The sequence below is a fragment of the Melopsittacus undulatus genome, chromosome 21, assembly GCF_012275295.1.
Source record: "Melopsittacus undulatus isolate bMelUnd1 chromosome 21, bMelUnd1.mat.Z, whole genome shotgun sequence".
NCBI lineage: Eukaryota > Metazoa > Chordata > Aves > Psittaciformes > Psittaculidae > Melopsittacus > Melopsittacus undulatus.
This window is the reverse complement of record NC_047547.1, coordinates 2,146,826-2,170,415: the sequence shown is the minus strand read 5'-3', so window position 1 is coordinate 2,170,415 and position 23,590 is coordinate 2,146,826. Positions and strand designations below refer to the sequence as shown.

Sequence of the window (23,590 nt, the reverse complement as noted above, 5' to 3'; positions counted from 1 at the left end):
GCAGAAATGAGGGTTCTGGGGGGGATCTGCCCCCTCAATAGCAGGGGATGGCGTGTGGGGTGTGAGGAGCTGCTGCGTGCCCCATGGGGGGGGGGCTGTGACCCCCATCCTGGCTCTTCCCATGCACGGGGGGGGTGATGGGACCGGACCCCCCTCCCGGCCCCGTCGGGGTGTGTGGGGGGGGGGAGCAGAGCAACCGGTTGCACCTGATGTGGGCGGGGCCGGGTTTGGGAGGGGCCGAGGGGGCGGGGCCAGCTCTGCTCTGCCCGGGGGGGGCCCCGCCCAGCCCCGCCCCGCCCCGACGGCCTCGCGCCAGGTGCATTCCCCCTGCCGCGCCCGGGCACGCTGCGAGCGCCGGGCCCTGCTGCGAGCGCGATGGAGCCGACCCGGTACCGGCTCCTGTACCGGCTCCGGTACCGGTATCAGCTCCTGCCCCGGTACCGGCTCCTGCCCCGGTACCGGTACCGGCTCTTACCCCGGTACCTGCCTCGTTACCGGCTCCGGTTCCTGCCGCTGCTGCTGCTGCTCCTGCTGCGCGCCCCCGCGCCCGGCTCCGCTCAGGCAGGTGAGCACCGGCGGCGTGCGCGCTCCCGACCCCCGCCGCTCCTTCCCCCCCCCCGCGGCCCCGCCGCACCCCCATGCTCCTGGGGGGCACCGGGAGCAGCAGATCCCCCTCCCGTCCACCCCTTCGGGGTGCGACCGGGCCCGGGGCTCGGCTCCCCCCCCCCGGCAGCGGCACCTGCGCCCCCGCAGCGCCCGAGCCCCCCCGGTCCCGTTGGGGTGCGGGGGGGGGTCCCATGGGGGTCCCGTTGGGGTGCGGGGGGGGGTCCCATGGGGGTCCCGTTGGGGTGCGGGGGGGGTCCCATGGGGGTCCCGTCGGGGTGCGGGGGGGGGTCCCATGGGGGTCCCGTCGGGGGTGCCCCGGACCCGGCGCTGCCCTCGGGGCCGCTCCCGGAAGCGGCGGCTTCACCCCGAGTTGTTCCCAGCAGCGAACGGGGTGCGGGGGGGGGGGGGGGTCACCGGGGGGGGCTCCCGGGGGGGGCGGTCCCGGTCCCTGCCCCCGCTCGGGGCCGCTCAGCGCCGCTCCCGTCCCCCCCTGCCCGAGGCCCCCCCGGGTCTATTCCTGGCGCTGCCATCGGGGCCCCGCGCTGATAAGGCGGCGACGCCGCGGCGGGGGGGGGGGGCGGGGGAGCCCTCAGCGCCCCCCCCGGGGCAGGTGCACCCCAAGGACCCGACCCGCACCCCCCGAGCCCGGGGGGGTCACGTGGGGATGGGTCCGGTGCCCCCCCCCCAATCCCCAACAGCTTTGGGGGTCCCCAAATGAGTTCTTTGCCCCCCCCCCCCAGTGCCCATCCCCGTCCCGTCGGGTCCGAGGCCATTCCTGAGCGCAGCTGAGAGCTTTATATAGCCCCTCGCGTGCATGGGGGGGGGGAGCCCCTTCCCCTGCGTGCCCTGCGCTGCCCGGGGGGGGGGGGCTCGGGCCCCTCCGGTGCCCCCGCACTGGGGCCGCACAAAGCCGCCATTGACGCCGCGGCCCCCCCCGCGCCGGGGCCTGACTCACGTCTGGGGGGGGCTCCGCACCCCGCGGTGCCCTGGGGGTCCCGGGGGGCTCCGGGCCCCCCCCCCCCGTCCCGTGCTCCACAATCGCCCCTTTGTGCGCCCGCGGGGAGGGGGCCCCGAGCACAAAGCGGCTCTGTCCGTACCCCCCCCCCGGGGTCCCCCCGGCCCCGGGCACCGAGGCGCGGCCGGGGCCCAAGTCCGGCTCGGGGCCGATGGGAGCGGGGCTGGGTCTGCCTTGCGCAAGGCTCGTCCGGCCGGTTCGGGCACCGGCACCGGGCGGGGGCGCTGCGGAGCCCCGGGGGCACCGGGAGCGGGGGGGGCAGCGGCGGGGTCACCGCTGGGAGGTGTGGGCGTCAATGCGTGGACAAGGACATCAATAGGGGGACATGGACATCAATGGGGACATGGACATCAATGGGGACATGGACATCAATGGGGACGTGGCCACCAAGGGGAGCACAGGCACCGCAGCCGCAGTGGGGGATGCTGCTGTGCCCACAGTGTGCGCGGGGACCCTGAACGGGCTGAGTGTGACTGGGGACGCTCAGCACCAGTACCAGACCCTGCACAAGATGTACAACAACTGTGAGGTGGTTCTGGGCAACCTGGAGATCGTCCTCATTGACCACACTCAGGACCTGTCCTTCCTGCAGGTGCGGGGCTGGGGCTGGGGCTGGGGCACGGGGGGGGGGGGTGCAGGATGAGGCCCAGGCTGACCCCTCGGTGCTGTGCCACAGACCATCCGCGAGGTCACAGGTTACATCCTGATCGCCATGAACGTGTTCTCGGCGCTGCCGCTGCGGAACCTGCGCGTGATCCGCGGGACCCAGTTCTATGAGGAGCAGTTCGCACTGTTCGTGCTGCTCAACTACAACCCCAACAGCACCCACGCGCTGCAGCAGCTGGGGCTCAACCAGCTCACAGGTACCCCCAGCCCGGGGCATGGTGCTGACCCCCTCCCCCCCCCCCGGGGCATGGTGCTGACCCCCAACCCGGGGCATGGTGCTGACCCCCCCCGGTCATGGTGCTGACCCCCCCGGTCATGGTGCTGACCCCCCCGGTCATGGTGCTGACCCCCCCCCCGGGGCATGGTGCTGACCCCCAACCCGGGTCATGGTGCTGACCCCCAACCCGGGGCATGGTGCTGACCCCCCCCGGTCATGGTGCTGACCCCCCCGGGTCATGGTGCTGACCCCCCTCCGGTCATGGTGCTGACCCCAACCCGGGTCATGGTGCTGACCCCAACCCGGGTCATGGTGCTGACCCCCCCGGTCATGGTGCTGTCCCCCCCCGGTCATGGTGCTGACCCCCCCCCCGGGTCATGGTGCCCCCATTGTCTCCCGTTCCCCCCATGGTCCCCATTGCCCCCACGGCCCCATTGCCCCCGTTGCCCCCATTGCCCCCATGGCCCCATTGCCCCCATGGTCCCCATTGCCCCCACGGCCCCATTGCCCCCACGGCCCCATTGCCCCCATGGTCCCCATTGCCCCCATGGCCCCATTGCCCCCATGGTCCCCATTGCCCCCATTGCCCCCATTGCCTGCAGAGATCCTGGCCGGGGGGGTTTACATCGAGAAGAACGCTCAGCTCTGCCATGTGGACACTGTTCAGTGGGAGGACATCCTGCGGGACCCACAGCACCGGAGCATCGTGGGTGACAACGGCAAGGCCTGTGCGTGGGGGGGCACCGGGGGGGGCTGCCGTGACCCCCTGCCCTGGGGTAACCCCGCTCTGACCCCCCTGCCCTGGGGTAACCCTGGTCTGACCCCCCTGACCTGGGGTAACCCCACTCTGACCCCCCCCTGCCCTGGGGTAACCCCGTTCTGACCCCCCTGCCCTGGGGTAACCCCACTCTGACCCCCCTGGGGTAACCCCGCTCTGACCCCCCCCCCCAGGCCCCCCCTGCCACGAGAGCTGCGGAGGTCACTGCTGGGGACCAGGCCCTGGGGACTGCCAGAAACGTGGGTACCGGGGGGGGGGGGATGGGGGGGATGGGGGGGGCGGGGCTGACCTCGGCCTCACCCCTCCCCCCCTGCCCCCCCCGCAGTGACCAAGACGATCTGCGCCCCCCAGTGCAATGGGCGCTGCTTCGGGCGGGCACCCAACGAGTGCTGCCATGAGGAGTGTGCAGGGGGGTGCACGGGGCCCCTGCAGACACACTGCTTCGTACGTGCCCCCCCCCCGGGTCCCGTGGGTCCTTCCAGCCCTGCACCCATCCCTGTGTCCTGCACCCATCCCTGTGTCCTGCACCCATCCCTGTATCCTGTACCCATCCCTGTATCCTGTACCCATCCCTGTGTCCTGCACCCATCCCTGTATCCTGCACCCATCCCTGTGTCCTGCACCCATCCCTGTGTCCTGCACCCATCCCTGTATCCTGTACCCATCCCTGTATCCAACCATCCCTGTGTCCTGTACCCATCCCTGTGTCCTGCACCCATCCCTGTATCCTGCACCCATCCCTGTATCCTGCATCCATCCCTGTATCCTGTACCCATCCCTGTATCCTGTACCCATCCCTGTGTCCTGCACCCATCCCTGTATCCTGCACCTATCCCTGTATCCTGCACCCATCCCTGTATCCTGTACCCATCCCTGTATCCTGCACCCATCCCTGTATCCTGTACCCATCCCTGTATCCTGCACCTATCCCTGTATCCTGCACCTATCCCTGTATCCTGCACCTATCCCTGTATCCTGTACCCATCCCTGTATCCTGCACCCATCCCTGTATCCTGTACCCATCCCTGTATCCATCCCTCCCTGTGTCTGTGTCCTGCACCCATCCCTGTCTGTGTCCTGCACCCATCCCTGTCTCTGCCTGCTCCCAGTGCAGCTGTGGAGGGTGATGCTGCCCTTGGGATGCAGAGGGAGGTGTCCCCCCCGTCCCCCCTCCCCGCACCCCAGTAAGCAGCCGCGGTTCCATGGGGATCCCCCCCCATCCCCCCACATCCCGCTGTATCCCCCCCCATCCCCCAGGCTTGCCGGCACTTCAACGACAGCGGCTCCTGTGTCCCCCTGTGCCCCCAGCCCCTCATCTACAACAAGCTGACGTTCCAGCTGGAGCCCAACCCGGACACCAAGTACCAGTATGGAGGCATCTGCGTCCGGAGCTGCCCCCGTGAGCTGCGCCCGAGGGGGGGTCCGGGGGGGGGGGGGGGGGGCAGGGATGGGGGCTCTGACCTCGGGGTCCCCCCCACACAGATAACTTCGTTGTGGACCAGAGCTCCTGCGTCCGCGCCTGCCCCAATGACAAGATGGAGGTGGAGAAGAACGGGCTCAAGATGTGCGAGCCCTGCTCGGGGCTGTGCCCCAAGGGTACGGGGAGGGGAGGGGGGTTTGGGGGTGCTGTGGGTCCCAATGGGGTGCTCATCATCACCCCCCCCCGCAGCCTGCGAGGGCACCGGCGCCGGCAGCAGGTACCAAACTGTGGACTCCAGTAACATTGACACCTTCATCAACTGCACCAAGATCCTGGGCAACCTGGACTTCCTCATCACCGGCCTCGAGGGGTGAGCGGGGGGGGTCCGGGTGCTGCCCCCCCCCCCCCCCCCCGGCCCCACTGATGCTCTGGCCCCATAGGGATCCCTGGCGCAACATCTCAGCGCTGGACCCCGAGAAGCTGAACGTGTTCCGCACCGTGCGGGAGATCACGGGTGAGCACCGGGGATGGGGGACACTGACCCCCCCTGACCCCCCCCCCGGACACCCTGACCCCCCCCCCGGACACCCTGACCCTCCCCCCCCCATGCAGGGTACCTGAACATCCAGTCCTGGCCCAAGCACATGAACAACTTCAGCATCTTCTCCAACCTCGTCACCATCGGGGGACGGAGCCTCTACAAGTGAGAGCCTGAACCTGCTGTGTCCTGGGGACCCTTTGTCACCTCCCTGCATCCCTCATCCCTGCATCCCTCATCCCTGCATCCCTCATCCCTGCATCCCTCATCCCTGCATCCCCATCATCCCCTGACCCTGCATCCCACTGTCCCCATGTACCCCTCATCATCCTCAATCCCTGCATCCCCCTGTCCCTGCATCCCCCCTTCACCTCCCATCCCTGCATCCCCCCATCATCTCCCAGCCCTGGTCCCTCCATCCCCCCTTCAGCTCCCATCCCAGTGCCCACCTTTGGGGCTGACCCCCCCCCAGCAGCCCCCCCATCCCCTCTGCCCCCCCACAGCAGCCCCCCCATCCCCTCTGCCCCCCCACAGCCCCATCCCTCTGCCCCCCACAGCCCCCACCACACCCCCATCCCCATTGCCCCCCCACAGTCCCCATCCCCATTGCCCCCCATCCCCATTGCCCCCCCATCCCCATTGCCCCCCCACAGCCCCCCCCACACCCCCATCCCCTCTGCCCCCCCACAGCCCCCCCCACACCCCCATCCCCTCTGCCCCCCCACAGTCGGGGTTTCTCGCTGCTGATCATGAAGAACGAGAACGTGACCTCTCTGGGGCTGCGCTCGCTGCGGGAGGTCAGCGCAGGCAGGGTCTACATCACCGAGAACCGGCGGCTCTGCTACCTGCACACGGTGCAATGGGCAGCCCTGAGCCGGCGCCGCGCGGACCTCGACATCCGCAACAACAAACCCCGCAGCAAGTGCCGTGAGTGGGGCAGGGAGGGGAGGGGGGTGCAGGGACAGCAGCGAGCAGGGATGGGGAATGATGGGGATGCCTGGAGAGGGGGACCAGTGATGGGGAGTGATGGGGATGCAGGGATGGGGGTGCAGGGATGGGGATGCAGGGATGGGGATGCAGGGATGGGGGTGTGGGGATGGGGATGCAGGGATGGGGATATCGGGATGGGGGTGCAGGGATGGGGGATGCAGGGATGGGGATGCAGGGATGGGGGTGTGGGGATGGGGATGCAGGGATGGGGATGCAGGGATGGGGGTGCAGGGATGGGGATGCAGGGATGGGGATGCAGGGATGGGGGTGCAGGGATGGGGGTGCAGGGATGGGGGTGCAGGGATGGGGATGCAGGGATGGGGATGCAGGGATGGGGATGCAGGGATGGGGATGCAGGGATGGGGGTGCAGGGATGGGGGTGCAGGGATGGGGGTGCAGGGATGGGGGATGCAGGGATGGGGGTGCAGGGATGGGGGATGCAGGGATGGGGGTGCAGGGATGGGGGTGCAGGGATGGGGGTGCAGGGATGGGGGATGCAGGGATGGGGGTGCAGGGATGGGGATGCAGGGATGGGGGTGCAGGGATGGGGATGCAGGGATGGGGGTACAGGGATGGGGATGCAGGGATGGGGGTACAGGGATGGGGATGCAGGGATGGGGGATGCAGGGATGGGGGTGCAGGGATGGGGATGCAGGGATGGGGATGCAGGGATGGGGGTGCAGGGATGGGGGATGCAGGGATGGGGGTGCAGGGATGGGGATGCAGGGATGAGGATGCAGGGATGGGGGTGCAGGGATGGGGGTGCAGGGATGGGGGTGCAGGGATGGGGATGCAGGGATGGGGGATGCAGGGATGAGGATGCAGGGATGGGGGTGCAGGGATTGGGGTGCACATCCTGACCCTGCCCCCCCCGTGCCTGCCCGCAGAGCAAGAGGGCAAGGTCTGTGACCCGCTGTGCTCGGCCGAGGGCTGCTGGGGCCCTGGCCCCGCTCAGTGCCTCTCCTGCCGCCACTTCAGCCGCCGCGGGGTCTGCGTCCCCTCCTGCCGCTTCACACAGGGGTGAGCCTGGGGCTGTGGGGCTGTGGGGGCTGTGGGGCTGTGGGGCAGCTGTGGGGCTGTGGGGCCGCTCGGGGCTGTGGGGCTGCTGTGGGGCTGCTGTGGGGCTGTGGGGGCTGTGGGGCTGTGGGGCTGCTGTGGGGGCTGTGGGGCTGCTGTGGGGGCTGTGGGGCTGCTGTGGGGCTCTGGGGCCGTGGGGCCGCGGGGCCGCTCAGGGCTGTGGGGCTGCTCAGGGCTGTGGGGCTGCTGTGGGGCTGCTGTGGGGCTGTGGGGCCGCTCAGGGCCGTGGGGCTCCACTGACCCCCCCCTCCCTGCAGGGACACGCGGGAGTTCGCGCAGGGGGGGGAGTGCTTCGAGTGCCACCCCCAGTGTGAGCGCATCGAGGGCAACGTCACCTGCAATGGCTCGGTACGAACGGGGGGGGGCTTGGGATGGGCTGGGGATGGAATCGGGACGGGTTTGGGATGGGTTCAGGATGGGTTCAGGATGGGATCAGGATGGGATCAGGATGGGATCGGGCCGGGCGGGGGGGTCACAGCGCCGGTGCCTCCTCACACATCCTCCTGCCCCCCAGGGCGCTGACACCTGCACCCGCTGTGCCCGGTACCGGGACGGTCCTCACTGCGTCGAGTCCTGCCCGGACGGGGTCCTGGGCGAGCGCGGCCCCATCTACAAGTACCCGGACGGGGGCCGCGAGTGCCGCCCCTGCCATGAGAACTGCACCCGGGGGTGCGCCGGGGGCCGGGCCGGGGGGGGGACCCCGGGATCCAACCCCCCCCCCTGCATCCCCCCATCTCCATCCCCCCATCTCCATCCCCCATCTCCATCCCTGCAGGTGCCTGGGGCCGCTGCTGCAGGACTGCCTGGGGGAGGCTCTGCCCGTGTCCAGGTACCGGGGGGGGGACGGGACCGGGGGGGTCCATGGCAGGGCTGGGGGGGGGGCAGGAGCTGAGCCCCAGCCCCGGCCCCGGCAGGAAGGCACCGACGGTGATCGCGGTCATGGTGGTCGGAGGCCTCTTCCTGTCCTGCTCCTGTGTCCTCCTGGCTCTGCTCTACCTGCGCGGGAAGAAGATCCAGAAGAAGAGGGCGATGAGGAGATACCTGGAGAGGGGCGAGGTCAGGGGGTCCAAACCTGCATCCCCATCCCCTGCATCCCCATCCCCTGCATCCCTGTCCCCTGCATCCCTGTCCCTGCATCCCCATCCCTGCATCCCCATCCTGCTCCATCCCCATCCCCTGCATCCCTGTCCCCTGCATCCCCATCCCCTGCATCCCTGTCCCCTGCATCCCCATCATCCCCTTCCCCTGCATCCCCGTCCCTGCATCCCCATCCCTGCATCCCCATCCTGCTCCATCCCCATCCCTGCATCCCCATCCCCTGCATCCCCATCCTGCTCCATCCCCATCCTGCTCCATCCCCCCCTCTCCCATCTCCCTCCCGCAGAGCCTGGAGCCGCTGGACCCCAGTGAGAAAGCCAACAAGGTGCTCGCCCGGATCTTCAAGGAGTCGGAGCTGAAGCGGCTCAAGGTGCTGGGCTCCGGCGTGTTCGGCACCGTGCACAAGGTGGGGGCTGCTCCATGGGGTGGGGGCTGTTCCATGGGGGGGGGGCTCCATGGGGGGGGGGGCTCCATGGGGGGGGGGGCTCCATCAGCACCAGCACAGCCCTCACCACAGCCCCCCCCCAAAGGGCATCTGGATCCCTGACGGTGACTCCATCAAGATCCCAGTGAGCATCAAGGTGATCGAGGACTGGAGCGGGCAGCAATCCTTCCACGCCGTCACCGACGTGAGTGATCCCTATGGCTGCCTATGGCTGCGGTGCCTGGGGGGGGGGGGTTCCAGCCTCACCCCCCCCCAGCACATGCTGGCCATCGGCAGCCTGGACCATGCCTACATCGTGCGGCTGCTGGGGATCTGCCCGGGCCAGCGCCTGCAGCTCGTGACACAGCTCCTGCCGCTGGGATCCCTGCTCGAGTACGTGCGCAAGCACCGGGGCAGCATCAGCCCCCAGCTGCTGCTCAACTGGTGCGTGCAGGTGGCCAAGGTGAGACCCTGCACTGGGATGTGGGGATGGGGGATGCGGGGATGCAGGGATGAAGGGATGTGGGATGAAGGGATGTGGGATGCGGGATGAAGGGATGCAGGATACAGGAATTCAGGATACAGGGATTTGGGATACAGGGATGCAAGGATATGGGATACAGGGATTCGGGATACAGGGATTCAGGATACAGGGATTTGGGATACAGGGATGCAGAGATGCAGGATGTGGGATGCGGGATATGGGGATGTGGGGATGCAGGGGTGACGGATGCAGGATGAGGGATACAGGGATGCAGGATGCAGGATGCAGACACATCCATTGCCCCGGTAACCGCTGCCCGCAGGGGATGTACTACCTGGAGGAGCACCGCATGGTTCACCGTAACCTGGCTGCCCGCAATGTCCTGCTCAAGTCCCCCAGCCAGGCCCAAGTGGCTGATTTCGGCATCGCCGACCTGCTCTACCCTGACGACAAGAAGTACTTCTACAATGAGGTCAAGGTGGGCACCCCCCCCCCCCCCGCTCTGCGCTATGGGGCTGCCCCACACATCCCACATCCCTTCCTCCGTCACGCGTGGGTGACCCCACATCCCCCTTCTCCCCACAGACCCCCATCAAATGGATGGCTCTGGAGAGCATCCACTTTGGGAAGTACACGCACCAGAGCGATGTCTGGAGCTACGGTGAGCACCAAACCCCCCCCGTACCCCGGTGTGCCCCATAGCGCTATGGGGCTGACGGGCGCTGCCCCATAGGGGTGACGCTGTGGGAGATGATGACCTTCGGTGCTGAGCCCTATGCCGGGATCCGCCTGGCCGAGGTGCCTGATCTGCTGGAGAAGGGCGAGCGGCTCCCGCAGCCCCACATCTGCACCATTGATGTCTACATGGTCATGGTGAAGTGTGAGTGTGCCGGCCCCATAGCAGGGGTCCAAACCCAGCCCCAAAGGGGGTTCCTGTCCCCAGCCCCATAGCAGGGGTCCAAACCCAGCCCCAAAGGGGGTTCCTGTCCCCAGCCCCATAGCAGGGGTCCAAACCCAGCCCCAAAGGGGGTTCCTGTCCCCAGCCCCACTGCAGGCTTTGTCCCCAGCCCATTAGTGAAGTCCCAACCCCAGCCCCATAGTGATCTCTGTCCCAGCCCCACATGGCTGTGCCCCACGTGGCTGTGCCCCACGTGACTGTGCCCCACGTGGTTCTGCCCCACGTGGCTGTGCCCCACGTGACTGTGCCCCACGTGCCTCTGCCCCACGTGGCTGTGCCCCACGTGACTGTGCCCACAGGCTGGATGATCGATGAGAACATCCGCCCCACCTTCAAGGAGCTGGCGAACGAGTTCACGCGCATGGCACGTGACCCCCCGCGCTACCTCGTGATCAAGGTGAGCCCTGACCCCCCCTGACCCCCCCTGACCCCCCCGGTTCCGGTCCCGGTTCCGGTCCCGGCGCTGACGCCGCCCCCGGTGCAGGAGAGCGGAGCCCCGGCGGGGGCGGAGCCCCCGAGCCTGAGCGAGAGGGAGCTGGAGGAGGCGGAGCCTCTGGAGGGGGCGGAGCCTCTGGAGGGGGCGGAGCCAGAGGAGGAGGGGGAGGAGCCTGGAGCCGCCCTCGGCCTCAGCGGGGGGCGGTCCCCGCAGCGCCCCCTGGGCGGCAGCGCCAGGGTGAGCCCCGCCCCCACCCCCCCCCCATGGGTCCCAATGTGGGGCTGCCCCATGGCCCCTCCCCCCCCCCCCCATGGGTCCCAATGTGGGGCTGCCCCATAGCCCCGGTCTCGGTGTCACCCCCCCCCCCCCCCCCCCCAGAGCCCGAGCCTGCTCAGCCCCCCCGCAGGGTACATCCCCATGAACCAGCCCGGCCTCGGCCGCCAGGTACCGGGGGGGGCATGTGGGGTAATGGGGGGGGCAACGGGGTGGCTATGGGGGCAATGGGGTGGCTATGGGGGCAATGGGGTGCTGGGGGGGGAAAGGGGGTGGCCATAGGGGGCAATGGGGGGGCACAAGGGGGTGTCGGGGGGAAATGGGGGGGACAATGGGATGGGGGAGAAGTGGCTTTGGGGGAAAATTGGGTGCCCATGGGGTGCTGGGGCAGGGGCAAAGGGGGGGACAATGGGATGCTGGGGGGTGCAAAGGGGGTGGCCATGGGGGGCAATGGGGGGGACAATGGGTTACTGGGGGGTAAGGGGGTGGCCATGGGGGGCAGGGGGGGTCCGGGCTCCGCTGCCCCCCCCTCACCCCGCCCCCTCCCCCAGCCCGGGGGGAGCCGCCCCCCCCGCCGCAGCCGAGGGGGGTCCCTGGGCCGGAGCCCCCCCGAGACCTCCGAGGCCCGAGGGGCGGGGCCGGGGGAGGGGGGGGGCGGGAGCCTGGGCCGGAGGCTCCGCCCCCGGGGGGGCAGCGCAGACCCCGCCCCGCCCCGGAGCCTCCCCCCGCCCGGCACCGACGAGGACAACAACGGCTACGTCAGCCCCGGGGGCGGTGAGCGGGGGGGGGGGGGCGGGGGTCCCGTCCGGGGGGTGCAGTGCTATGGGGGTGCAATGCTATGGGGGTCCCAAACCAATGGGGTCCCTTCCTATGGGGGTTACATCCTATGGGGTCACATCCTATGGGGTCCAATCCTATGGGGGTCCCATCCCAATGGGATCCCATTCATATGGGGGTCCCATCCTAATGGGGTCCCATCCCACGGGGGTCCCATCCCACGGGGTCCAATCCTATGGGGGTCCCAACCCAATGGGGTCCCATCCCATGGGCTTCCCAAAAGCTCTGCTTGGAGCCTATCCTCAAGGAGTTGGGGTTCCCATCCTATAGGACCAAATCCAGGCTCCCCCCCATACCTCTTAAGGGGTGGGGGGTCCCGGGGGTCCCACCCGATGCAGTTCATCCTAAGGGAGACCTGAGCTCCCCCTGTCTGCTTTGGTCCCTCCCGTGCCCACCGGAGCCCCGTCTATGGGGCAGGATGGGTTGGGGGGGGGGTCACCTTTAAGTGATGAGGACTCTGACCCCCCCTCCCCCCGCCCAGACCCAGAGCCGTCGGTACCGGCACCGGACGAGGAGTACGAGTACATGAACCGTCGGGGGGGGCGGTCGGTGTCCCTGGAGGAGCTGGGCTACGAGTACATGGAGGTGGGTTCGGAGCCGGCCCCGGCGCGGGGGGATGAGGATGAGGAGGATGAGGATGAGGATTACGAGTACATGAACAAGCAGCCGCGGCTCAGCCGCTCCCTGCGCACCGCCGGATACACGGACATGCGGCCGGGAGCGGGGGGGGCACCGGACGAGCAGGGCTACGAGGAGATGGACGCGGTCCCGGCCCCGCAGTGCCCCGGCTGCCGCCGGCCCCCCCCGCGGCCGCTGCTGCGGAGCCTCGAGGCCTCGGACTGCGCCTTCGATAACCCCGATTATTGGCACAGCCGCCTCTTTACCAAGGGGGACCCGCAGAGGGCGTAGGGACCCCCCCGGAACCCACCGGGACCCCCCCCTCGGACCCCCCCCTCGGGGGTGTTCCCATTGGATATGAAGGATCCCGGCGGGGGATGCTCCCGATCCCGGCCGGGTTCCCGGCTCCCCCCCCAGCATCCCACGGGTGCCATGGGGGGGTTGGGTCCGGAGCACACGGGTCCCCCCCCCCCCGCAGCCGGGATGTGGGGTGGGATGGGGATGGGGATCCCGGGTTCATCCTCGGGTTCCCCCATTCCCGGTTGGAAGCACAGTGAAGGTTTGGGGGTGTCCCCTCCCCCATAGGGCGCCTCGAGGGGAGCCCCATGGGATGCGTCCGTGGGGGTCCCGTTTTGGGGTGGTTTTAACGGGGATTCCCGGGGGGGGAGGGGGGGGGGGAACCGGGGGGGGGGGGGGGAACCGGGGGACGATCCCCTCCCCCCCCATTGATTCTGTTTGTAAATGGTGAATAAAGATAAAAGGAATTGACCCAAAACTGGTGCTGATGTTTGTGGGGGGGTAACCGGACACCGGGAACAGCAGAGCCGCTCTCGGACTACATCCCCCAGCATCCCCCGCGGTCTCGCGAGAGCCTCGCTGCCCGCCGGGAGCCGTAGTCCCGCACGGCGGCTGCCCCGCGGGGGCTGCCGGGAGTTGTAGTCCCCTCCGGTGCGGTGGGGGGGGGGGGGAGGAGGGCGGGACTCGCGTTCCCAGCGTGCCCCGCGCGGAGCCCGCGCTCCTGCCCTGCCCGCGCTCCTCGCGCTCCCGGGGGCTCCTCAGCGGCGGCTCCGGTACCGGAGGGAGGGGGAGGGGCGGGGGGGGGCACCGGAGCCGGGCCCAGGCCCAGGCCCAGGCCTCGGCCATGTCTGCCGAGGAGGAGGCTGCGGAGCTGACGATCGCCGAGGACCTGGTGGTGACCAAGTACAAGATGGGAGGGGACATCGCTAACCGTGAGTGCGGGACCGGGGGGGGGGCACCGGGACCGGGGGGGGGGCACCGGGACCGGGGGCACCGGGAACGGAGCGGGGGGGGGGGGGGCACGGGCCGGCGGTGAGGCCTCAACCCCCCCCCCCGTCCGTCCGTCCGTCCGTTGGTGAACCGGGGCCGGCGCACGCGGAGGGAGGGCCCCGTTGTACCGGATACCCCTGGGGGGGGGGGGGGGGGTTCCGGTACCCGCAGGCCCCGCTCGGCTGCCGCTGCCCGCACGTGGCCTCCGAGCCCCACGTGCACCGGCGGCGGGGGGAGGAGCCGGGGGGGCCGGGGCTTTGTTCCGGGGCTTGAACCCCCCCATGGACCCCGGTGGGGGGGTGCACGTGGGGAAGCGCCTATAGACCCCTATAGGCCCCTATAGACCCTTATGGTTCCTATAACCTTCTACGGCCCCTATAGCTCCATATGTTCCCTATACCCTATAGACCTCTATAACTCCCTATAGCTCGTTATAGACCCCTATGGCCCTCTATAGCTCCTATAGTCCTTACGGACCTCTATAGACCCCTATAGATTCTCTATACCTCCTACAGCTCCCTATAGACTCCTATGGCCTTCTATACCTCCTATAGTTCTCTATAGCTCCCTATAGCCCTCTATAGTCTCCTATAGCTCTCTATGCTCCCCTATAGACCCCTATAGCCCTTATGCCCCCCTATAGCCCCCATAGGCGTTGCTGGAGCCCTATGGGGCCGTTCCCCCCCCCGCGGGGTGACAGCGCCGGGACCGGTTGGGCGAGCTCTTCCCGCATGGATTCCTGCTGACTTGGCCGCTTCAGGCGCACTTCCCAATGGGAATGGCTCAGGAGCAGCGCGTTCCCCCCTTCGGGAAGGGCTGGGAATGGGGGGGGGGGGTTGGGAATTGCGGTGGCTTTGGAATGCTTTGAATCCCTATGGAGTGAGGCTGCTGTGGTGTAAAGGGCTTGGAATGCCCCATGGAAGTGGGGCTCGGAGCAGGGATCGGTCCCTTCCGGCATTCCCAGAGTGGAGGTCCCGTCCATCCCAGGCTCCTGGTGTCCAGCAGAGAGGCCGATGGGGAATCACCCCCATGGAGCCAAGCTGGGATTCCAGGATTCGGGAATGTCAGAGCCTCCTGCCCTGCATCCTTTGCTGTGCTGCATCCCAGCGCCATTCCCAACCCCGTTCCCATGGGGAACGTCACTGCTGATGGGAATGGTGCTGGGATGCTCCCATTCCTGCTGGGAATCCCATCCCTGGCAGCTCCATGTCTCCCTGGGAGCAGGGGTCCTGCGGGCAGTGCTGGATGCGGCCGGTGCCGGTGCCTCGGTGCTGGGGCTGTGCGAGAAGGGAGATTCCATGATCATGGAAGAGACTGGCAAGATCTTCAAGAAGGAGAAGGAGATGAAGAAAGGTGAGGTTCTCCCAATGGGAATTCGGCTTTTCCAACAGGAATTTGGCTTTTCCAGTGGGAATTTGGTTTTCCCAGCAGGAACTTGGCTTTCCCACAATGAATTTGGCTTTTTCAGTGGGACTTTGGCTTTCCCAACGGGAATTATTTAGCTTTTCCAATGGGAATTTCCCTTTCCAAAGGGAATTTGGCCACTCTTGGCCTGGGCCGTGAGCACAGGAAGGGCTCCCGGAGCCGGGATCCCAACTCCCCACTTCCATGCTGCAGGAATTGAGCTCCCCCTTCCCCCCCCACAGGCATTGCCTTCCCCACCAGCGTCTCGGTCAACAACTGCGTCTGCCACTTCTCGCCCCTGAAGAGTGACCAGGATTACATCCTGAAGGAGGGAGACCTGGTCAAAGTGTGAGTGTGCGGGCGCCATTCCCGCTGGGAATGCTCCCGGAGCTCCCTGACCCCCCCCTTGCCTGCAGGGACCTGGGGGTGCACGTGGACGGCTTCATCGCCAACGTGGCTCACAGCTTCGTCATCGACGCCTCCAAGGTGGGTGCTGGGGGGGGGGTCCATTCCCTGCCCGCGGCATTCCCGGTGCTCCCATGCATCCCAATGGGAGCTGACTGCCCCTCTGTGGGCCTTGCGTTCCCGATCCCATAGGAAAAGCCTGTATCCGGCCGGAAAGCCGATGTCATCAAAGCAGCTCATCTGTGTGCCGAGGCTGCCCTGCGCTTGGTGAAGCCTGGGAACCAGGTGGGAGCATGGGATGGAGCCATGGATGGGGTGGGAAGTGGGTTGGGATCAGGCAGCTCCATGGGGGGGGTGGTACCCATGGAGCATCCCAACCTCCCCCATTCATCCCACAGAACACACAAGTGACAGAGGCCTGGAACAAAATCGCCCACTCGTTTCACTGCACTCCCATTGAAGGTGAGATCCCATTCCCAGCGGGAAGCACACGGAGTCTGGAGGAGATTCCCAATGGGAACAGCTCCTGGTCCAGGGGCGGCTGGAGCCCAAGCCTGGCCCTTGCTGCAGCCACAATTGCTCCATTCCTTGGGAGATTCCTTCCAATCCCATGAAGTTCCCTCTGGGAACACTGGAGTATTCCAATGTATGGGATGGCTTTGGGGGGGGGGGTGGGTCAGTGCTTTCCTGCTCCTTGTGCCCTGGAGGAGATGGGGAAGCATCCATGGACCCAAACCCCCCTTGGCAATGGGTTTGCCTCTGATCCCATCGCATCCCATTGGTGTTCCCGGTGCGGGGCCTGTTCCTTATGGAAGCTTCTCTCGTGCCAGGGATGCTGTCCCACCAGCTGAAGCAGCACGTCATCGACGGCGAGAAAACCATCATCCAGAACCCCACAGACCAGCAGAAGTGAGCATCACACTGGGGGGATCCAGGGCTCGGGAATGCTGCTCCATTCCCAGCAATTCCTGCTGCCTCTCCAGCTTCCTGGAAGCTCCCGGCCCCAAGGGATGCTCAGGGATGGAGCCGCTGCATGCGTCCGGGTGCCATCCATTGCGGTCCACAGCTCTGATCCCATGGGATGAGGGAGCACCGGGAGCTGTCCCGGCATGGGGGGGGCACGGCCACAAGCCCGAGGGCAGGAGGAGCATTGGGTGCTCAGCACCGAGCCAGGATGGGGGCACCAGGCCCTTTGTGGGGCTCTTTAAGCACGGATGGGCTGGCTTGGATCCACATCCAGGGATACTTCCCAGCATCCCGGGCTGCTCCAAGGCTGTTGCTTGATGCCCTGAGGCTGTGGAAGGGGATTTGGGGGCTTCTTTCCACCCTTTCCTGTGTTTTCCCCATTTTTCGGGTGTTTTTCCCATTTTTTGGTTGTTTTCCCCATTTTTCAGCTGTTTTTCCCACCCTTTCCCATGTTTTCCATGCAGGAAGGACCACGAAAAGGCAGAATTCGAGGTCCATGAGGTTTACGCTGTCGATGTCCTGGTCAGCAGCGGCGAGGGCAAGGTGAGCGCTGCGGGGGGGGGGGGGGGGGGGGGGTGGCGGCATTCCCGGCCTCGGGAATGCTGATCCCGGTGTACACAGGCCCGGGACGCAGGGCAGAGGACGACCATCTACAAACGGGACCCGGCCAAGCAGTATGGCCTCAAGATGAAAACCTCCCGTGCCTTCTTCAGCGAGGTGGAGCGGCGCTTCGACACCATGCCCTTCACCCTCCGGTGATTCCCGACAGCATTCCCGTCCCTGGTCCCTTCCTGTCCCGTCCTGATCCCTTCCCGGTCCCTTCCCAATCCCTCCCTGATCCCTTCCCAGTCCCTTCCTGATCCCTTCCTCTCCCTTCCTGATCCATTCCCGTCCCTGATCCCTTCCTGTCCCTTCCTGATCCCGATCCCTTCCTGATCCTGATCCCTTCCCAGTCCCTTCCCAATCCCTCCCTGATCCCTTCCCAGTCCCTTCCTGATCCCTTCCTGGTCCCTTCCCAATCCCTTCCTGATCCCTTCCTAGTCCCTCCCTGATCCCTTCCCGATCCCTCTCTGATCCCTCCCTGCTCCCATCCTGATCCCTCCCTGATCCTTTCCTTCTCCCTTCTTGATCCCTCCCTGGTTCTTCCCAGTCTCTTCCCAATCCCTTCCTGCTCCCTCCCCATTCTATTCCTGCTCCTTCCCTGATCCCTCCCTTCTCCCTTCCTGGCAGCCAGGAATTGCTTCCCAGTGGAGCTGAGTGGGGGCTGAGCCAATCCCAGGCCATGTCCTCCGGAATGGCCTCCATGGGCTCTTAACCCCCTTGAGCCCATTCTCTGGATGGGGTTTCCCGGCTGGAATTGTGGGAATGGGCTGAGCTCCATCTGCTTCCAGGGCCTTTGAGGATGAGAAGAAAGCCAGGATGGGAGTGGTGGAATGCGCCAAGCACGAGCTGCTCCAGCCCTTCAATGTCCTCTATGAGAAGGAAGGTGAGCGCCAATGGAGCCACATTCCAGCCCTCGGGATCCATCCTCATGGTGGCCGTGGGGCTGCCGGAGCCATCCCATGGGAACGGCTCTGGCATTCTGGCTCTTCCAGGGGAGTTCGTGGCGCAGTTCAAGTTCACGGTGCTGCTGATGCCCAACGGGCCCATGCGGATAACGGGAGGCCCCTTCGAGGCCGAGCTCTACAGATCCTGCTTCGAGGTGCAGGATGCTGAGCTCAAGGTGGGGCTGGGATCACAGGAATGGGGCTGGGATCCTGGGAATGGGGCTGGGATCCCGGGAATGGGGCTGGGATCCTGGGAATGGGGCTGGGATCCCGGGAATGGGGCTGGGATCCCAGGAATGGGGCTGGGATCCCGGGAATGGGGCTGGGATCCCAGGAATGGGGCTGGGATCCTGGGAATGGGGCTGGTAAGGAGCTCGGGGGCAGCTGCATCCCATAGGGATGGGGCCGGGGATGGAGCAACCCAAGCACATCCCAGGGTCCCAGCGCCCTCCTGGATCCAACCTGGGCTTCCCCTGCTTCTCCCTTGTCCTGTCCTTGTTCTCCAGCATCCCTGGAGAACCATCCCTATGGGAAGGGCTCCCCATCCTTATCCTTATGGGAAGAGTTCCCTCTTATCCTCATGGGTTATGGTCAGCGGGAGCTGCTCATCCCCTTGCCCCTCCGGCATCTCCCTGCTTCCAGCCGGGAATGAGCAAGGGAACACTTGGGCTTCCCGGCTCCTCCCATCCCTTTCCTGTCTCCAGGCCCTGCTCCAGAGCTCTGCCAGCCGCAAGACCCAGAAGAAGAAGAAGAAGAAGGTGAGGGGGGAGGATTCCCACTTCCTGGAAGCAGGGAATGGGGTGGGAAGGACGGGACAGCTCCCATGGATGCTGCCAGGGATCCTCCGTATGGAGTGGGGGATCAACATCAGCTCCACATTCCCCTGGCTTGGGATACGGGAGCAGCCCCATCCATATCCTTATGGAAAGGGTTCCCTATTATCCTAATGGGAAAGGCTCCCCCTCCCTATTCTTATGGGAGTTCCCATCCTTACCATGATGGGAAGTGCTCCCCATCCTTATCCTTATGGGAAGGGTTCCCCATCCTTATGGAAAGGGCTCCTCATCCTTATGGGAGAGGATTCCCCATCCTTATAGGAAGATTTCCCCATCCTTGTCCTTATGGGAAGGGACTCTCCATCCTTATCCTTATGGGAAAGGCTCCCCATCCCTATTCTTATGGGATTTCCCATCTTTACCATTATGGAAAGGGTTCCCCATCCTTATCCTTATGGGAAGTGCTCCCCACCCTCACCCCCCCCCATATTCCCACAGGCTTCCAGGAATGCCGAGAACGCCACCACGGGGGAGGCTGCGGATGAGACGGAGCCAGGGGAGTGAGCGGCTCCGGTGCCCCCATCCCTGTCCCTATGGAGCCGCGGGGGGGGCGATCCCGGCGCTTCCCAGCCCGGCTCCGGAATAAAGCAGGCGTTGAAGCCCCTCTGTGTCCCCTCATCCCATGGGAGCCGCCCCTTCCCACCCCATCCCAAAGGGAGGAACTGGGGGGGGGGGGGGGGGCGGCGCTGTGGGATTCGGGATCCAACCCGGGAGCCTTTGGAAGTTTTCACCATAAACACTGGTTTTGTACTGGTTTTGTGGCGCTCGTTTGTGAGGGATTCCTGGTGGGAATTCTGTGCTTCCCATGGGAATGGGGGGGGGGGGGGGGGGAGGGGATGGTTCTTTTATCGAGGTTTTTACTGGAAAACAAGCAGGGACAAGGCTGAATTCCCACTGCCGGCTCCGGGATCCCGATCTGGGGGGGGGGGATGGGAGCGGCATTCCCGGGATACATCCGTCCGCTCCTCATCGCTCCGGATTCCATCCCAGATTCCAGACGTGCAAATCTGAACCAAAGTCAATAAAAGAATGAACGTTTCCATGAGGTTTCCATGAGGTTTTCCATGAGTTTTCCATGAGGTTTTCCATGGGTTTTCCATAAAGTTTTCCATAAGTTTTCCATGGGTTTTCCCATGAGTTTTCCATGGATTCCCATGAGTTTTCCATGACTGCTCCTGGGATGAATATAGGATGAACCTGCCCCGGATGGGATTCACCATGACCATAACGGGGCAGAGCCAATCCCCATCGTTCCCAACGGGAATGCTGGGACCGCAGGAATCTCACCCCCAGAGCGGCGCAAAATGGCGGCGGGGGGAGGCGGACTACAACTCCCATGATGCCTCGGGGGTGCGGACTACAGCTCCCGTCGTGCCCCGCGCCAGGGGAGGGGGCGTGGCCACGCACTCCGCCGTATAAATAGGCCCCATCGTGAGGCACAGGCCTCTCGGCCGCTGCCGCCGCCATCTTGGGGGTTCCGGTGCCATCCGCCGCCATCCGCCGCCATCCGCCGGCCCCGCCCGCCGGGACTGAGCGCGGGGTCCCCCCCCCGCCATGAGGGCCAAGGTGAGCGGCGGGGAGCGGCCGATGGCGGCTCCGGTGCCCCGGGGGGGGGGTGGGATCCATCACCGACCGGGCCCCGGTGGGAGCGGGTGCAGAGGGGTGGGGACAGAGGCGAAGGGGGGGGGGAGAGGGGTGCCGGTGCACCGGGAACCCGTTACCGGTACGGGAGGGGGGGGGGGTGTCCGGGAGGGGTTCCTATCGCGATGCCGGTCACTAACGAGCGCCTCTCTCTGCTCCCGCAGTGGCGCAAGAAGCGCATGCGCAGGTACGTGGAGTTCCCCGTTCCCCCCGCCCCCTGACCCGGGGGTCTCCGGTTCCGCTGCACCGGGGCCGGGGGAGGCCGCGGCCGCCGCCGCTTCCCCCCCCTCGGGTCGGTACCGGCGCTGAGCTGCCCCCCCCCCCCACCCCCTCCTCAGGCTGAAGCGCAAGCGGAGGAAGATGAGGCAGAGATCCAAGTAACGGCAGCCGGGACCGAGCCCGGGGCCCCGGGAGCGCTCGGGGCCTGGCGGCTGCCGTCGTGCTGTGAATAAAGCTGATGGTGACAGCGAACGTGTGGTTCCTGCGGCCGGGAACGGGAGGGGGCTGCGGGGATGGGGAGGGCACTGACGGTAACCGGGGGAAGGGGTTTGGGACGGCCGGTAACGGGAGAAGGCTCCGGTGATTGGAATGGCAGCGATGGGATTTATGGTAATGATGGAGGTAATGGAGGCACGTCCGGTAACGGGAGAGGAGCTCCGGTAACGGGAGTGTGGGGACTACGATAACGGGGCCAGCTCCGGTAACGGCGGCGGGAGTGTTGGGATGTGCCTTAACGGGGTGGGTGTCCGGTAATAGGGAAAGCAGTGAAGGGGATACGGTAACGGGGGGGGTCATGGGGGAACGTCCGGTACCGGAGGGGGGGAGGGGGCAGTGACCGGGACTCGGCACCGTTGGAGTCAATGCGGGTCCATCCGGTAACGAGCAGGCACCGGTCGCGCTTACCGTCGGCGTCGCACGCTCATGACGTCACTACGCTCCGCCAATCCCCGCCCGCCTCCTTCCGCGCCGCCCCGGAAGCACCATAGAGTACTTCCGGCCCGGCGCAGAGCGGCCGCAACGGGGCCGCTCATTGTTGGCGCTGGAGGACCCGCGGGACGGTGAGGCCGGGACCGGGGCGGCACCGGGAGGGGCGGGGCACGAACCGGAAGGGGCGGGGAGGGGGCGGGGCTGGGGGGGGGGGTCGCTGTGTCCCCCCGGGTACGGTGTCCGGTAGGGCCCTCATCGCGCTCCGTCCCTCCCGCAGCCCCGGGACGATGCCGGACCGGGACGGGTTCCCCTCGGGGGGCAGCGGGGACGAGGCCGTCGGCGGCGCCGGTGCCGGTAGCGGAGGCGGCGGAGGGGGAGCCCCGGACGATGACATCTGCCGGGACTTCCTGCGCAACGTGTGCAAGAGGGGGAAGCGCTGCCGGTTCCGGCACCCGGACATGAGCGAGGTGACCAACCTGGGCGTGCGCAAGAACGAGTTCATCTTCTGCCACGACTTCCAGAACAAGGAGTGCGTCCGGCTCAGCTGCCGCTTCATCCACGGCTCCAAGGAGGACGAGGACTCCTACAAGAAGACCGGGGAGCTCCCCCCGCGCCTGCGCCAGAAGGTGGCTGCGGGGCTGGGTCTGTCCCCCGCAGACCTCCCCAACAGCAAGGAGGAGGTTCCCATCTGCAGGGACTTCCTCAAGGGCGACTGCCAACGTGGGGCCAAGTGCAAGTTCCAGCACCTGCAGCGCGACTTCGAGCCGGGCGCGAGGCGCTTCGAGGCCTTCGAGGGGCTCTATGAGGCCGAGCACGAGCCCCTGCTCAAGCGGCGCCGCGGGGACGGGCTCCACTTCGAGGGCTTCGAGTTCGGGGTGGCCGCCGGCGTGGTGGGGACGGTGGAGCAGCGGCTGCTGGAGGAGGAGAACGCGCTGCTGCGCAAGCGGGTGGAGGAGCTCAAGAAGCAGGTGAGCAACCTGCTGGCCACCAACGAGGTGCTGCTGGAGCAGAACGCGCAGTTCCGCAACCAGGCCAAGGTGATGACGCTGAGCACCAGCGCCGCCGCCGCCGCCACCGAGCAGACTCTGGCGCCCGCCGTGGGCACCGTCACCAGCTTCAACCCGGGCATGGCGCAGACGCACACCACGCTCAGCAGCCAGGCCCTGCAGCCCAGGCCTGTGTCGCAGCAGGAGCTGGTGGCTCCGGCCGGGGCGCAGGCGGCTCCTCCGGCCACGGCTGCGCCGCCGCCGCTCAACCCTGACATCGCGCCGCTCTCGGCTGCCCTGGCTCAGACCATCGCCCAGGGCATGGCCCCCCCCGTGTCCATGGCGCCCGTGGCCGTGTCGGTGGCACCGGTGGCCGTGTCCATGGCGCAGCCCTTGGGGGGCATCACCATGAGCCACGCTACAACCCCCATGGTCACCTATCCCATTGCCTCGCAGAGCATGCGCATCACGGCCATGCCCCATTGACACCCCCCGGGCCGGTACCGGGGCCAGGCACTGAAGCCTCCCGGGACAGCACCGGGAGGGGGGGTTTGGGGCTGTGTTTTACCCCACCCCCCCCATCCAGGAGCCTTGTGTATGGACACTTGGACACTGCCCCCCCCCGGTCCCGGTGCGGGGGGGGCGGCCCCGAGGCCTGTAACGTTCGCAGCCATTAAATGAACCGAGATTGACCGGAGAGCGATCGGTACCGGGGACGCGGGGGGGGGGGGCGAACCGGGCGGTGCTGCACGCGTACGGCCCCGGCCACGCCCCTGGCCACGCCTCCTCCGTAGGCTCCGCCCCACACAGGTCGGGGCAGCCAATGGGCGCAAGGCGGCCGTGGCCGGTGCGGAGAACGGGGCCAATGGGAGCGGGGCGTGGTGCAGCCAATGGGCGCTGTCCAGAGCGGAGCGCTGGCCAATAGGCGCGGGGCGCGGTGCAGCCAATGGCCTGAGGGCTGGCGAGGGCCGCGGGGCCAATAGGCTCGGGGCGCGGCTGAGCCAATGAGCGCCACCCGCTGCGCGGCAAGGAGCCAATGGGAGCGGGTTGCGGCGCAGCCAATCAGCGCCAGGCGGCGCCGTCACCGTGCGGGCAGCGGAGCCAATCGCCGCGGGGCACGGGAGGCACGGGGCCAATGGGAGCGGGCTGCGGCGCA

General features: G+C 67.2%; 3 protein-coding genes and 1 long non-coding RNA gene across 4 annotated transcripts; all 4 read left to right on the top strand.

The window, feature by feature from the left end:
• Positions 1 to 306: 306 nt before the first annotated feature.
• Positions 307 to 13,095, top strand: ERBB3 (erb-b2 receptor tyrosine kinase 3). The gene is made up of 28 exons (XM_034071533.1): positions 307 to 565; positions 2,062 to 2,213; positions 2,298 to 2,484; positions 3,107 to 3,232; positions 3,456 to 3,521; positions 3,608 to 3,726; positions 4,540 to 4,681; positions 4,765 to 4,878; positions 4,952 to 5,072; positions 5,143 to 5,216; positions 5,315 to 5,405; positions 5,968 to 6,167; positions 7,118 to 7,250; positions 7,565 to 7,655; positions 7,822 to 7,976; positions 8,083 to 8,136; positions 8,222 to 8,363; positions 8,692 to 8,811; positions 8,936 to 9,034; positions 9,107 to 9,292; positions 9,636 to 9,791; positions 9,899 to 9,974; positions 10,047 to 10,193; positions 10,571 to 10,668; positions 10,756 to 10,944; positions 11,086 to 11,151; positions 11,532 to 11,754; positions 12,299 to 13,095. Exons 1-28 carry the CDS (start codon positions 376 to 378, stop codon positions 12,724 to 12,726), a joined length of 3,945 nt encoding a protein of 1,314 aa, XP_033927424.1. The 5' UTR covers positions 307 to 375; the 3' UTR covers positions 12,727 to 13,095.
• Positions 13,096 to 13,504: 409 nt separating this feature from the next.
• Positions 13,505 to 19,635, top strand: PA2G4 (proliferation-associated 2G4). Its single transcript, XM_034071571.1, has 13 exons — positions 13,505 to 13,664; positions 14,947 to 15,075; positions 15,369 to 15,474; positions 15,543 to 15,612; positions 15,724 to 15,816; positions 15,930 to 15,993; positions 16,362 to 16,440; positions 16,962 to 17,040; positions 17,119 to 17,252; positions 17,889 to 17,983; positions 18,093 to 18,220; positions 18,749 to 18,802; positions 19,319 to 19,635. The coding sequence occupies exons 1-13, from the start codon at positions 13,577 to 13,579 to the stop codon at positions 19,382 to 19,384; spliced, it is 1,185 nt and encodes a 394-aa protein (XP_033927462.1). The 5' UTR covers positions 13,505 to 13,576; the 3' UTR covers positions 19,385 to 19,635.
• Positions 19,636 to 20,321: 686 nt separating this feature from the next.
• LOC117437332 (uncharacterized) lies at positions 20,322 to 20,992 on the top strand. The gene is made up of 3 exons (XR_004550430.1): positions 20,322 to 20,446; positions 20,686 to 20,708; positions 20,860 to 20,992. It is a non-coding gene; the product is annotated as an uncharacterized lncRNA (long non-coding RNA).
• A 497-nt stretch (positions 20,993 to 21,489) lies between these two features.
• On the top strand, positions 21,490 to 23,115 carry ZC3H10 (zinc finger CCCH-type containing 10). The gene is made up of 2 exons (XM_034071524.1): positions 21,490 to 21,579; positions 21,726 to 23,115. The coding sequence occupies exon 2, from the start codon at positions 21,736 to 21,738 to the stop codon at positions 22,918 to 22,920; it is 1,185 nt and encodes a 394-aa protein (XP_033927415.1). The 5' UTR covers positions 21,490 to 21,579; positions 21,726 to 21,735; the 3' UTR covers positions 22,921 to 23,115.
• The last annotated feature ends 475 nt before the right edge of the window (positions 23,116 to 23,590 follow it).